The sequence below is a fragment of the Anastrepha obliqua genome, chromosome 2, assembly GCF_027943255.1.
Source record: "Anastrepha obliqua isolate idAnaObli1 chromosome 2, idAnaObli1_1.0, whole genome shotgun sequence".
Classification (NCBI taxonomy): Eukaryota; Metazoa; Arthropoda; class Insecta; order Diptera; family Tephritidae; genus Anastrepha; species Anastrepha obliqua.
Genome location: NC_072893.1, coordinates 98,998,575 through 99,014,756, shown reverse-complemented (window position 1 = coordinate 99,014,756; position 16,182 = coordinate 98,998,575). Strand labels below are relative to the sequence as shown.

The 16,182-nt window shown below is 34.5% G+C and overlaps 1 protein-coding gene across 2 annotated transcripts in view; it reads right to left on the bottom strand.

The window, feature by feature from the left end:
* The window catches only part of LOC129237821 (dmX-like protein 2), a 115,033-nt gene that overhangs the window by 52,603 nt on the left and 46,248 nt on the right, over window positions 1–16,182 (bottom strand). For both annotated transcript variants that reach the window (XM_054872768.1, XM_054872769.1), the window contains 3 exons: window positions 11,239–12,058; window positions 7,711–7,944; window positions 7,504–7,620 (listed from right to left, as the gene is read on the bottom strand). In XM_054872768.1, coding sequence (XP_054728743.1) covers window positions 7,504–7,620; window positions 7,711–7,944; window positions 11,239–12,058 — 1,171 coding nt within the window. The remainder of the gene's footprint in view (window positions 1–7,503; window positions 7,621–7,710; window positions 7,945–11,238; window positions 12,059–16,182) is intronic.

Below are 16,182 nucleotides of genomic sequence, written 5' to 3'. Positions count from 1 at the left end.
CGGCTCCTAATTGAGGTGACAGGAACACATAAAGAACGAGCGAAATATCGAAATCTGTACTGGTTGTTTGGACCTCCGTCTAAATTATCATTGAAAAACAAAGATCTTATCTACTTATATAAAAGACAATTGCACCGCTTTGGAAATATGGGATAGAGGTTTGGCGATCTTGAGGTCGATACAATTGATACAATAAAAAATTAAAGCGAAGACACATAAGCAGATTACTGACGCATGCAAATCTTATAAGGAGAAGGGTCCAAAATTTAAAGAAATATTGTCAAAGACGGCTTAAAAGATCTTGCATAATATCTGTGGTCATAAGCAATAATCGCCTAAGTCGACTTAAGAAAGAAATGAGTTATGTATACTAGCTAATTCAACTAATAAAACTGTATATTTACGCGAAGTTCCTATCACTCTAACTATTTTTTTAGTGTAAATATTAATAAAAACATATTAGCCTAACTAGCAACGAAGCGCTATTGCATTTACTATATGAGTCTAAGTATACTTAAGAAGATGATCAATTACAATACTGTTATATTTAAATGGCCTATAATAACTTAAGTTGTTTTTGCACCTAATTTTTTTTTTAAGTTTGTCATACACAAGAGAGTTGAAATAAGAACCAACGTGAAGGTGAGTGTTTATTACAAATTGAAAATATATATAAGCATGCACTATCTCTTCAAAAGTTATTAATGCATTTTTGTTGTGAGTTTTTAAGAGAGCTATATCTTCATACGCGACAAATGCGAATGACATATGCTCTTATTCTTTTTTCAAAGTGCAGTTAGATTAGTATGCCTAAAGCGCCATTTTAAAATCATTTGAGTTAAGCAATTTCCTGTGATTAATGCAGAGGTTATAAGAGGTCAGAAAAAAAAAGTTTCGGTTACATTGAATATTTTCTGAACTAAAAAAAATATAATAAAGCAATTAGTAAAAATATTTTAAATTAATGAAATGGAAAACGAAGTAAATGTAACAGGTAAGGTTGAACAAACAAATAGCTTTGCTAAGTTGCTTAAATTTTTGCAATTAATAGGTTATGATGAAAGCAGTCACATGTCGTGGGCAGTGGGGCTGATTCACTAACAAATGTTTCTAATACTCCACTATGCAGTGAGAATGAGGCAGATAAATCAAATTTACAGGAAAATCTCCGTTTTGAGAGTGATGACTCAGTCCTAGATTCCGACTATGAGGACTCAACTTCTACTAATAACACCCTGAAAGGCCACGTGAGCGAAAATTTCAGGCTGCTTATTATGTTGAGTTTGAAGGCCAAAGAGTGCAGGTATGCCAAAAATGCTTCCTGCAGTGTGTTGATGAGAGTGCCAGTTTCGTCAAAACTGTTTTGAAGAAGAAATTACACTATCCTAACAGTGACCTTGTTGATAAGCGTGGATCAGGTGGAGGAAAAAATAGACTTAAGGATGATAAAGTTTAACTTGTAAGGGACCACATAAACAGCTTTCCAAAATACGAAAGTCACTATACCAGGAGAGATACAAGTTGCCAATACTTACATGCGGAATTATCCCTGTCCCAAATGTATTTTTTTGTTTTGCGATAAATACAAAGCCAACGTAGTTAGTGTTTCCTCATACAGTGGTATTTTTAAAAGTAAGTTACATCTTTAAGGCCTTTTTACACGATATGATTTCTACATATGACTTGTCATTCTTTCTACACTCACGTATTGTCGTATGACTTCCAATGCTTTAAGTAGTTCAATTTATTTGCTTTTTTCTTACAATAAATAAGTAACATAACAATTCGTTTTTTCAAGTAGGCATAGAGGGAGCATTCTCGTTTTATTAAATTTTTCAAATATAGGAAATTGAATTAAAATTAAATTAAAAAATGAGAAAAACGACGAAAAGCAATACGTGTACAAATACTAATAAAAGCAACCACAACTACAACGATTTAGATGCTAACAATGATATGTCGGATGAATTGAGCGCGTACAGCTCGGAGGAAGACGAGATGACATCACGAAAATCGCGAAAAATACAGCCAACTGATGCTGCGGATTACGAGGATGGGGGCGGAATGTAAAAATGTAAATTAATTAGTGTGCAAGTAAATTACAAGTGATATTTTCATATTTGAGCCGCAAGCCCTGGCAGCTAGTGCTCCTTTTTTTTATTGTAAAATAATAATTTATTGTTATTTTCCATATATTAAATTAAAAATTAAAAAATAAGTAATTAACTCCAAAAAATGTTGCCAACAAATTAAGGAATAGGTTAATGTAGATATGTGTCAGGCGAAAATAGAATCGTTTCTATTTTGATCTGCATTTTTCTAAATACATAGATATATACATATGACAAAACATATGAGGTAAGAAGCCTTTTACGCTTCTTATAATTATTTAATTAAAAAATGTTTTACAGCCATGAATATAAAATTTAAGAAGCCAATGCTTGATACCTGTTCTACGTGCGAAAAATTTAGAGCTAAAATTGCTATTGCTAAACAGGAATCCGATGATATTCTACTACGTGATTTAGAAAAGGAACTCTTAGCCCATCAGAGTAAAGCAGATTTTGCATATGAGTCAAAAAGAAATGACAAAACTTGCTCTTCCGATGATCCCAAAGTTAAAGTGTATACTTTTGATTTGCAGCAGTGCTTGCCTACCCCATACTTAAGAAACTCAATAAGTTTCTACAAAAGGCAGCTTTGGACCTATAATTTAACCGTACAACTGGCACCCCACATTGCTTTATGTGGCATGAGGCACTTTCTGCCCGTGGCGGCAATCAAATCGTATCATGCTTATTCAAACATATGTATAAACAATCTTCCACAAGTTAATCATGCAATCTTTTACAGTGATTCCTGTATGGGACAAAATAAGAATTCATTCGTGTGTGCAATGTTCACATTGGCTCTTGAAATTAACCCCACTTTAGAAATTAATGATCCCAAATTTTTAGAACATGGGCACACGCACATGGAATGCGATGTGGATCACGCTGTGATAGACACAAATACATCATCCTCGTGACTGGTACAATTTTATAAGAAGTGTACGTTCCAGAAATCCATTCAACGTAATTGAAATGAACTTAGAAGATTTTTTTGATTTCCAGCTTTTCTTAAAAACAAAGCTAATGTGGAGAACCAATAATCTAGATGGTGAAAAATTCGTTTGGAAAGATATTAGATGGCTAAGATTTGCAAAGAGAAATTTTGCAAAAATTCTTTATAAAACCACTTTAGACGAACATGCTCCTTTTAAAACATTGAGCTTGTTAAAACGTGGTGTAAATTCAATAGCAATAAGCGACATATCAATGCTAACTCAATACATTAAGATCAGCTCAAAAAAGAAAAAGGATCTCCTTGATTTACTACCATTTGTAAATCCATGCTTTCATCCTTTTTATAAAAGTTTGTTAACAGATAACTCAGCTGATGTACATCCAGATTTAGTAGAATGTGAATCAGAAACCGAATAACTTCGACTGATATATTATACTTATACTTTTAAATAAATATTACATATAAATATTATAAAAATGAGTTTTCGGAAAATGTCATTTAGTTTAAAATAATGAATTTGTAAAATTCCTTTTGTTTTTAAATAAACTCGTATTAGTGAAATGGACTAACTCTTTATCTTGGTAAATTTATATATGCAATAGTTCCTTAACTCAATATGTGCCACACAAACAGCAACCAATTCTTTTACAATAAAAGCCTTAGTCAACATAGTCATTCTTATATCATATGTTAAGTTTTGCAATAAACATTTTTATTTCTTTTTATTAAATATCTCCTAAACAAAGGCAAGTTTCATTATAATTGTTTAACTGAGCATTGTGCTTGAAATGATCAATAATTATGTATTTGCAGTTTTTTAAAGCTTCTTTTTACATTTCTCAGAAACGCTTCTGAATATAAAAAGCTATTTATCTCGGAAGCAAAGTTAACGACTTAGGCGATTATTGCTTATGACCACAGATATATGTTCACTCAAGTAGGTGTGCAGATGTCGAACGTTGCCGAACACGGGGGCCGATTGTGCTCTTTGTCGTTCGTTCCGCGCTTTCGTTTGCAGTTCATGCAAGGTAACGACCATGAGCAAGATAACGACGATTGAGCAAGGTAACAACCATTGAGCTAGATAACGACACATTTTTTCGTGCGTGCAGCCGGCTAAATCGAATTATAAGACGTTATCCCATCAAAAACTTTAAAATTGTAGTAACAATTAAAACTTTTGGTCCAAATTATATATATGGTCGGCAACACCGTTTCCTCTTTGACTTTTGCCTTTTTATTATTCGTTGAAAATCATTTATCTGTTTGTAAACATTCAAGTAAGTATAATAATAAAACCTAATTATTTTGTAAATTAATGTCGTTTTTCACTATTTAGGTCGATTATGTCTTCCATATGGTGGTAGTCTATTATTTGGAATCGGCTTTCTGCTGCAGAAAACCACCGGTTTGTGAATTTTCCTATACGTAAGTATAGGTTTTTAGAACAGCGTTTTTGCAAATATCTATAATAGTGATCACCTTACATACAATACATAAACTACTGTTAGAAAGTTCTGTTAGAATATTTGCTAATAAATTGTTTATACAATTTTTATTTGTAGGACTTCACAGACGTACAAGTGCAGCGGAAGGAGTGTGTTGAAGAGCTAGGTGGCACAACTTTTGTGGTTTTTAGAAACGAAGGTAAGTATGGGCGTATTTCTACCATTGTCACATGTGGTGCTACGGACAATTTCATAGAACACATTGAGCGTGCTGTGTATGATGGTGCAAATACCTAGTTAAATGTTTGACAGGTCATTATGTGCCTAATGCTGCTATCACTGAAATCAATTTGGCTTCCGAACTGGCTGTGCACGTCGATACTTTACCCGGTCTAGAACACTATGCTGTACGGAGATGCATGCGCAACACCTACGCGAGCAAGACCTCGCGCTTTACGTCTACAATTACACGTAAGTTGTAGTGATATATTTATGAGTTAGAAATTTTTAAGATTTTTGGTTTACAGGTTTTTGATTTCTGCCCGAATAAGTGCAGGGTTCCAACACCTATACGAGCAAGTGCACCCACTTTTCTTATATTTCCGCTCCGATTCATTACTGGGACGCGTTGTATTGATACACGTAAATTTACAAACAATCACAATTCCTAAAAGTGGATTATATTATCAATATATACATTTTTTCGATGTATTAGTTTTAAAAGCGGCCGCCGTAGCCGAATGGGTTGGTGCGTGATCACCATTCGGAATTCACTGAGAGGTCGTTGGTTCGAATCTCGGTGAGAGCAAAATTAATAAAGACATTTTTCTAATAGCGGTCGCCCCTCGGCAGGCAATGGCAAACCTCCGAGTGTATTTCTGCCATGAAAAAGCTCCTCATAAAAATATCTGCCGTTCGGAGTCGGCTTGAAACTGTAGGTCCCTCCATTTGTGGAACAACACCAAGACGCACACCACAAATAGGAGGAGGAGCTCGGCCAAACACCTAACAGAAGTGTACGCGCCAATTATTTATTTTTTTTTTTTTTTATTAGTTTTAGAACATATGAATACATTTTCCTAACTCTTGCTAATATTAGGGACGCCAAGTATATTAAGGTAGACAAAGTTCAAACTAAGTAAAATTGTAATTTTTGTTGCAAACAATTTTAATTCTTCTTACTCCAAATTTTTTCTTATGTTTAGAAATGATCGACTGAACTTCTGCTTTCGCAATGTCTTTATGGTAACATATGTACATGTATCGTTATGCACGAAATACGAAATTAAACTTTCTTTTTTATCCCTGTCGTTTATGTATATTTTGACCTTTGATGTATTATAGGACTTGTAGTACTTTAGAATTTTGTGGCAAATATTCTTGTAATAAGTTTAACACATTATATTCCTTTATTATGACTATTTTCTGTTCTTTCCCACACAAAATAGATACAAATCTATTGCGAGATTAGATTCTTAAAATGTTCCTTGGAAATATTCCTGATTATTTTTAACGTATCATGGCAGCCAAATCTGTATCAAATTCAATGGTTTAACAAGTTAATCTCTCAATGCATAATATAACATACAAAGGATGCTAAAAGTCAGTATTTATTTTAGGAATAAAAGTTTGTAAAATTGTACATTTACATTCGTACGATACTGAAATGAACAAATTTGCAACATTTCGTAATGCAAAGGTTATTAAACTTGGCTATATATGTATAAGAGTGAACTAATTTTCCAAAATAGCAGCATTTCCTCTTTAATGTAATGAAAATACTCCTTTGGCGACTCCATTTTTTTCTTTTGTCTCGTTTCACATCTAACTAATATTTGTTTTACAACTACGAACTAACATAAAACACATACATAAGTAACATGACATAGTTCTGCGTGTTCTTGTGTTAGATAAACATCGAAAATATTCTAAATATATATTACATTTGCTTAAAGAATAAACTATAATTTGTCTGTTGTTTTGTTTTAATGTAGATTAAATAACCAATATGCTTGTTTTTCTCTTATTACAGGACTAATTAGCTACTTTACGTACTTTTTTGCTACCTTTAGGCAAGAAGGGGAAAACATTTTTCCCTCTTTCCGCATCCTTTGTAAATGCAGCTCAAAGCGCCCTTGTCATTACTTACCTAACCTTCTATAATTGAATCATGAAAATATATTACGTCGAAATTCCTAGCGCTTGCTTTTATAGTAAGCTTGTTATAGTATAAAATTACAAGTATACCTACATATAAGTTATTGGTATTACGAACGCCTATCGGCTACGAATAATTAAAATAATTCTTTAATATTAAATTTTGTTTCATGTGGTGAAGTATTAACATGAACCAAGTCGAATTACTTTTGAGTGAATCGAAAATATGTATATAATATGCCATTTACTTATAATTGAATTCACAAACGGCCTCAGTTACATTAAGCAACAATTAACAATCGAAAAAAGTTATGTTCTGACAGATACCCAATATATCATTGAATAACAATAAGAAAAAACGGGATGCTGTAAATATGGCAATGAAAATATCAATAGTTGTTGCAGTACGTAATTGTTTTATGTGTAAGTTGGCGGAATATTAAAATCGACCAAACTCGCTTGAAATTTTATATGTACTTATAATGGTTTTGAGATTATCACTACCTCAAAACCATTATAAAAACAATATTCTAAGGCTAGTTATCTATTTTTGAAAGTCGATTGTTTTGGGTGTAGGCCCGTGCCTTAACAATTCTACAATTGAGATAACGCGGAGCTTCGGCTAAAACATACACCTCCTTTAATACTGCAGAAATATTTATAAAACATTAGATATTTTTATGTAAAATGCAAGTCGTTAATTTATTACTAAATGTTTGAAAATGAAATATTTTAATTGATTACAAAACGTCAACAGCTGCCAATTGTTTTTTATATCATGTATTTTTTTAGAAAATAAAAAAACAAATTTTCTTTCAATCTCTATAATTACCTGGTATGAAGTCTTCAGGTGGCGGTCCTTTAGTTATCAGCACATTAATTGCAAAGTCCTGCCAACCTCTAAGAGTTCGTAAAACCTCGTGTGATAAAGGACTCAAAACTGGGAGATCTATTGAAACAAGCAGTAAAATTAAACTGTTAATGAGTAATTTAAAGCACTATGTATGTACATACATATGTATGTACCCACATACAGTACCTTGAATTTCGATACCAGCTACATTAACAAATTCCTGAATTTTAGAGGAAATAAGTTGAATAATAGCCAATCGTAAAATACTCCAAGAATATGAAGAAGGATTTAAATGTTCGGTATTGCACTTAGTGTGTTGGTAATTTAATTTTGAAGAATTGTTCAACTCAGCGGGATCGTCTTCATCGTCCATATCGTTATCACTTTCAATAGGATCATCGGTGTCATAGTCGTCTTCATCTAAAAATAAACAAAAACATGTTTTAAAAAATTACCTATGTATATGCCCTCTGGCCCTACGCCCCAGGAGTTAAAAGAAAATATATATACATATATATATGTAAGTATATGGAAATATACCGTTATCGTGTAAGCAGTGCCCACATATAGTACATCCCTATATAAGATGCGTTTTTTAATAAGACACAATTTGGTATAACATATACCTAACATTAAAAGCCTTTGCAAAAGCAAGTTACCTTATCTGAGTTCGGCAGACTCTGTTTGCCTGCTGTATAATATATATATATATAATTGGCGCGTACACCCTTTTTAGGTGTTTGGCCGAGCTCCTCCTCCTATTTGTGGTGTGCGTCTTGATGTTGTTCCACAAATGGAGGGACCTACAGTTTTAAGCCTACTCCGAACGGCAGATATTTTTATGAGGAGCTTTTTCATGGCAGAAATACACTCGGAGGTTTGCCATTGCCTGCCGAGAGGCGAGGGGTTCTCTCTGTGAATTGCGAATGGTAGCCATGCACCAACCCATTCGGCTACGGCGGTCGCTGCATTGTTTAACTAAAATCCAAGTTTTTACCATTTCAATCCGTTTTAAACTTTTAACATTAACCCCACACAAAATCTATGTATTTGTTACTGTAATTCATACTGTAGCTATGCATATCCATACATGTAGCGTCGCTTGGAGTGCTTGAGAGAAAGATTTTTGGACCTTTGCACGTTGGTGACGACAAGTATCGCAGGCGATGGAAAGGATGAGCTATATGAGCTTTACAACGACATAGCACAGCGAATAAAGATCTAACGGCTATGTTGGCTGGGTCATGTCGTCCGAATGGACACAAACGCTCCGGCTTTGAAAGTATTCGATGCGGTACCAGCTGGTGATAGCAGGAGAAAAGGAAGATCTCCTCTGCGTTAGAAAGATCAGGTGAAGAAAGACTTGGTGTATTCAACTTTGTCAAACTCGGCTAAAATCGCGGAAGCGGTTATCGCTTCAATTAAGAAGAAGAAAGATTAATTTCATTCTTTTAAAATCCACAGAAGCTCCATTGATGGTGATAGCAGGGAAAGAGGAAGGCCTCCTGTGCGTTGGAAAGATCAGGTGAAGAAAGACTTGGGGCCTTCGTCTTCCCCTGCTACCTCCAGCTGGTACCGCATCGAATACTTTCAGAGCCGGAGCATAGCCGATGGATCTTATGGTTGTGCGCTGGGTTTGGGATCCGCCACTTAAAAACCCCCCCAGTGAAAACATACACAAAGCCTTATTTACTTCACCCATAGAAATACAGCCATGTGGCCTCATTTCTCAATGTGAAGAAAAATAAATCCATATGGCGTTATTTCCTATGATTTTTTTGCACTGCGCCGGGAAAAGGCATTGTGAGTGTGTCTATTTATGTGCGGAACAGCATTCAGATGTAATTTGGATAAAAAACGAGCAATTAAGGGGACTTTTTACGTTTTGCAGCGAACAATGGAGGAAGAAAATAATTTAAATGGAGACAGAGGCGTGACTATACCGTACTTATATTTACAGTCTGTCTAATAGAAGCGTGATCGCCATAACTTATAAACTATTTGACCAATTCGATTCTAGGGAACTGCAGTGTATGGCCTTAAAATATTTAAAATACGCAATATGTTCAATCAAAAGTATAGCCACCATCATTAATTGTGTTAATTTCTGAGTAAGCTGTGGAAGTAATCAGCCCCAAATCAGCAGAATTTTTCTTGATTACTGTTTTCGTTTGAGGTATTGCTTAACTATTGTTCAAACAAATTTAGAAGGGTTGGCATCAGACGACCAGGAAGGACAATCCAACATTTCAATCTCATTTGCTGTTTCCACACCTTTGGATCGTTGTTTTGTTGTAAAATGCAAGGTAGACTAGTTCTTCCAAATATCTTCGCAAATTACGGTAATAATGCTTTTTGGTAAACTGTATTAATCAAAACTACATTAAAATTGGCGGTAATCACAAATAAATGACCAAATCCCCTTTCGTCGAAGCTGCCACAAACATGAATCTTAACTTCATGCTTAACAGTTATCGCTCCTGGTGTTCTGCTCATAAGCGACAACTTCAACGAAGTTGTTTTGAAATACCTATGTGATCATATGACCAAATTCACATTTTGGGTGAAATTTATTCAATAATACGAATCTATTCAAGGTCATAACAGAAGTAAAAAAACAAAATATTCAGATATTTTATTTTGGCTTTCCGATTTTCGTAATAGGGCATTCATCTGCCCTTTGCCATCGCTTTGACCGAAATAATTTATTTATTATAAAATATTTATATGCATATATCACCAGAAGATGAGAGTTGCCAAATCTAAAAATTACCATAGCTTAAACACATGCATATAAGCAAAGGTTCATGAGTATAGGGTATTTCTAAGTTAATCGTGTAAGTCTTAAGGTGAATGTGTACATGTGAAATAAAGTAGTTAAGTGTTGGACATAAAATAAGGCAAGTTGTGTTGCCATTATTTGTGACTTGCATTTGACAGTCCATTGATTGCACTCAGAGGAATTATTGTGAGATTTATTTGGATTTTAACGTAACGAATTTCATAAGAATATTGTGAAGTATAGAACACTTTACAAAAAACTCTGCGAAAAATCAGCGACTAATACCATAAAATATATATGTATATATATAATATATATTGAATATAATAAAACGTAACAATTAACTTATTTCCAATTTTTGTAACAACTAAAGTTTTCACAGAACTATTTTGACGAACTTGTGTATACAGATAAACTGCAACTACACTTTTTGAACAGGAAAATTGAACAGTCCAGGCGCAGAGAAGATTAAATGTGACAATATTTAGTGAAAAAAAAACTTTTGAGGCGAGGCATTCCAAAAATCACATTTTAGTTAATTCCTAGGAGCTCTCAGGCTTGGATATCAGCCCCCTGAGCCATAATTCCTAACTAGTTATAATTCACCTTTATCACTGGCCCTTCGACCTTTCCTGTCTTCAGTTTCTTTTTATTTGTGTGGCAATGGACGTTTTTTTCCCCCAACTGACCAAGTACGATCGAAACAATCAATTGTTTATGCCCTTTGTGATGATAAAACTTGGAACAAAATTTATTTTCAATATGGAAGAAAAATATGTGCCACCATATCGGAGTGAGTTCAAGCAACTAGAATCAAAAAACGATGTAACATGATCCTACACCTGACGTCATTCACTGTCGAAAAATTCTTTATCATTGCATACGTTGTTTTCTCTTATATATAAATTGTTTGAAAAAATTTTAATATTTACCATTATTCACAGGTTTCAAAAGAAAATATGACAGCATCGACATTTCCGGTGGGACGAATTGTTCTCTGTAAGTGGGTTTATCTTCTTTCATGCTTGATGAAGAACTATTATGACTAAATGTGCCAAGCAGTTTCATATTAAGCTTAACGCGTTGTTTCGTAATTGAAGTTACCGTATTCCATACTCCACTTTCATCTATTTTTTCTTCAGAGGCAGTGAATTGCGGTTGGTTCGAAGTTTTAGATTCGTTCCGCAAAGTAGCCTTCCGTAGTAGTTTTTTCATTCCGCCTCCAAATATTGTTGACCAAGTTTCAGTCGAAAACTTTTGACCAACAAGTCTATACAACAAACGACAATCACAAGTGGCCACCGAATAAATTAGTAGTGACATATATGTAGCAATAAAAGATTCAAGTAGTAAAACATTTAATTTTGGAATGTCTTCATCTTTTTCTCGTGCTAGTAATGCTCTTAAGTTCGTAACGCCGGGCCACTTTGCCGGTGAAGTACAAATTACTGTGGGTTCATCAGAAGAATACTTTCTTCTCTTATTGTAGACATTAGTATTGCCAATTAAGTGAGAGCATTCAAAAAGTGAATTCAGTTTGGCAATGTTTTCTATTCCTGGGCTTTGAAATCCATTTAAAGTTGTATTATGATGAACAACAAAACTTTCCGAATCACATAAAGATTGGTAAATACATGAAGACAGTGCAATTGATAAATCTCGAAGAATAAAAATTTCACAGAAGGAGTTAGTTGTTGCACCAGGTAACGGTGTGATTTTTATAATTGTCTGAAGCATATCGATCGTTTGCGACTGAAATTATAATTACAAACAAATGTTAAATTTAAATATTAATTAATTTACTTAAGAAACATAGACTAAAATAAAAAAAAGATTAAATAATAGACTAGATTTGAAGAATCAAACAGTATTTATATTGCAATTTACTTCGCTACACCCGTAAATGGCATTTGAAATCCATTGAAACATTGTGAATATGAAATATTATTCAGATTTTTATCATAGTGTAATAATACAAAGTGTGCCAGCTAGTTTGATGACGTACATTCGGAGTTTCCTTATTCTTATTTTTGAAAAATTTTGAAAATTAAATAGAATCAAGCAGAATGAAAACAACTTCGGTTTAATACGGGGTAGGATACGGTGCAGTAGACAGGGCTAGTTTACTGGGGCGGTTGCCCTTGGTCAGGAAAAACCCGAGTCATTCCGGTAACGTAGAACCGGCTGCCATGGGAATGGACAAGTATACCTACATACTGAAACGAATGCATATTGGCATTGCACTATGATTTTTATTTTTATTTATTTATTTTATTATTATTGCAATCGAAATTGAAATGTAAATAGAACGCTCTTTGATTTACTGATTTCAAACCGAATGAAAAAAATAAGGTATTTTCATGGTAGTCTGTTTCACATATCGGAATAACTCGGGTTTGTCTCACTGAAGGTATGATTTTCCTGAAAGTTTTTTACAAGTTACATTGCAAATACATTGATGTCAATAACAATATTTTTACAGATTTGCGTATATTATTATATTGATTAATATAAAATAGTTTTAAGTATAATATAATTTTTTTAAGAAATACTGATTATTTTATTGCATACAGCATTTTCTGCCATAAGTTTTCTAAAGTTGTGCGAAGTATGCATAAATAGGTCTTAGGGGCTACAGCCTCTGTTTAGTGAGAAGAATTTAGAGCCATTCGTCATTGGAGCAACTCCATGCAGCAAGATTGCTCTAAAAACTTCTGATAACGGTTACAATAGAGTCCAAACGTGAACCTGGAGTATATTTCGGCTGTGTTGGCCAAAGAGGAGCCCAATTTAGCTTCTGTTAGATGAAACATATAATATGTAACAGATGAGAGCTTCACAATACCTGTTCAGGCCACACAACACGTATGGAGGTCCCGAGCTGCTCCCGCCAAAAGCAGCTACAGCTCTCTCTCATTGTTTACACTCTGCTGTTTTTAAGATTATTTATTATATCATTTAATGTGTTTTGGGCTACCCGATTTTATTACTTATTTTCGTGTTTTTAATTTAAATTTATTGTTCATTGCAAGTTTCAAATTCCTCATAGTCTAGTGAGATTATGTGAAAATATTGAAAACATTCATGAGCTGTATTTCAACGAAAGTATTTTATGTAAGTAATATACCTGGGTACCAAGTGAAACGTAGAACTTGTAGAACTTGTTTCTATTCGCACGTAAATAGTTCAATGCAGTTCGCAGAGCCAATTATGTGGACTGTTATTGTCATTACTTAAGATTAGAGAACGACTCAACATCGATTTTTAAGGTTGAACCAGAACTGAATCGAACATTTTCAAGGGCCAAAGTAATACACCAGCACGGACTTTTTTAAAATCCAGTTAAAAAAAAGCAAAACAGGGACATAAGAGTCAAATACATTAATTTCAACTCCAAAAATGTAAAGGGTCTTTCAACAGTGACGCTTAGATGTCAGTAGTGAATAATTCCTAGCGGTACCTTTTTTATGTTGTTGTTTTTACTTGTTACTCAAACTTATTATGAAAATGGTCGAACATAGGGTTAAAGCCGTTGGGTCTGGCTAGACCTTCTTCGACTTTGGACGTGAATTTAACATGTGTCTATTGTAGCTAACGACTTAAGCTTCCAGGTACCTTCCTAAAATTTAGTTCTCCATCGAATTATGGATATAACCCTTTAAAAAAGATCCTCGAACAGGACGCAAAAAAGGATTTAAAAAGTTACTCCTTCGGTTAGACCCCTCGGATCTGCTTAGACCCCTATGTTTTTACATGCATTTTTATGAGAATGTCCGGCAAATGCGCCATTTCATTTAGTTTTAAGTATCACAGGTATATTTTTTTACCGATTTCATTGGCTTGGCATGCATTGAGCTACCCATAAAAACAAAAATAATCGCTGTAAATATTTTGGTTTGTGAAAAAAAGAATTTTTCACTTTTGTTCCTTATTTGGACTCGAAATGAGGTTGAAGAAAATCAAGTTGATTACATTGAAATTTATGGTGAAATATGAAATGATATTTATTTATGGATTCGGTGGGAGGTAAGCAAATCACGGATAAGAATTTTTTGAGTGCTGTTGACATACTGGATTATTGCATACATGACAATAGAAATGAGTTTTTCAACGAACCTTTTCGCCTCCTTTTAGACAAAGACGAAAATTTCGTCTTGGATCCCTTTTTTGAGCCCATCGACTTTCTTGCAAATGCAAAATGGAAAAAGAGAAACTTCAGTGGAAAGAAGGAGAACAAAAGATACTACGGTTAGAGTTTCCGAAAGGGAGCTCGGCTTCGAATGGCAGATGGTTTTTTATGAGGAGCTTTTTCAAGGCAGAAATACACCCGGATGTTTGCCATTGCCTGACGAGGGCGACCGCTATTAGAAAAAACTTTTGTTGTTTCATGCACAGAGATTCGAGCCTACGCATTACCGAATGGTAGTCACGCACCAACCTATTCGGCTACGGCAGCAGCCTATCCAACAACAATTAGGCCTCGGATAAACATCTAGAGAAGATATCAGCCCAAGCAACGAATAAACGACTATGACATAAAAATCTCAACATGAAACATACGTGAAATGTTACAACCTTGTAAAATGGCTGCGGTTACCGACGAACTAAGGTCATATGAAGTAACCATAGCATGCTTGCCAGAAAGCGGAACAGAAATGGCGAAATAAGAAAGCGTGATTATACAATATTGTACAGTGGAGCAACATAAAGAGGACATAAAAGGACAGGCATTTGTGTAAACAACAGAGCACGGAAATGCACAATGACTTTTGCGTTAGATGAGATTTAAAGGGAAATTTCAAAACATTCTGTGCTGTTAATATATGTCCCAACTGAGGATGGAAATGAAGCAAAACAAACAGAACCTATGATGATTTATCTCATCTATATATATAAAAGAAAGTCATGTTAGTTACACTATTTATAACTCGAGCACGGCTGAACCGATTTGACTGAAAATTGGTGAAGAGGTAGCTTAGAACCAGGAGACGGACATATACTTTTTATCCCATTCGAACGCGTTTCCGTGAAGTCACTATAAAATGTGGTATAAAAAAAACGCATCTCATATGGAATAACAAAACGCAAATGACAGCTAAACGTAATTTTGTCTATGGTTAAGTAGAAAATTTGATAATATATATTAAATTTTGTCAGAAATATATAATCACAGTAATTTGTATCCTCTTTGAATCATCATTATCAATGGCACGACCAAGACGATCGAATCTTTCCCGACAAAGCCGTAATGCAAGACGGATACGAAACATTGCGAATGAAACGACTGAAGAAGCACAAGGAATTGCCCGTGAAGAGCGCCGCGTTGGTATGACTATGAAGTCGTTCTCAATAACAAGAGCAAAGCGAGGCAGCCCGTGAAACGGCTCGGTTGGCAATGCGAAATCGTCGAGGGAATAACAGAGATCAACAAGTATATCATTTTCGACGCACAAGAAGAGAATTATCAAGTGCTGATTTGAATCGAGCAGCGTTTCGATATAATCGCAACACTGATTACAGCTTGTATCCTAGCGTTTGCATTGGGCCAATGAACGTTGTTTGCGAGTAATGTGGCGCATTGAAGTTTTCCGGAGAAACGCCCGGATTGTGCTGCCTTAGTGGAAGAGTGAAATTGCCATTATTGACTCTGCCACCTGAGCCATTGCATTCATTGCTTTGTGGCGAATCACCAGAATCACGTCATTTTCTTGAAAACACTCAAAAATACAATGGTTGTTTCCAAATGACCTCATTTGGGGCAGACATTATCGAAGAACGGGGATTTAATCCGACATTCAAGGTATTTATTGATTTGTTTTTGAACTTACTATATTTATTCATACGTATTATGTGCTGATTATAAAAAAAGTGTTTAT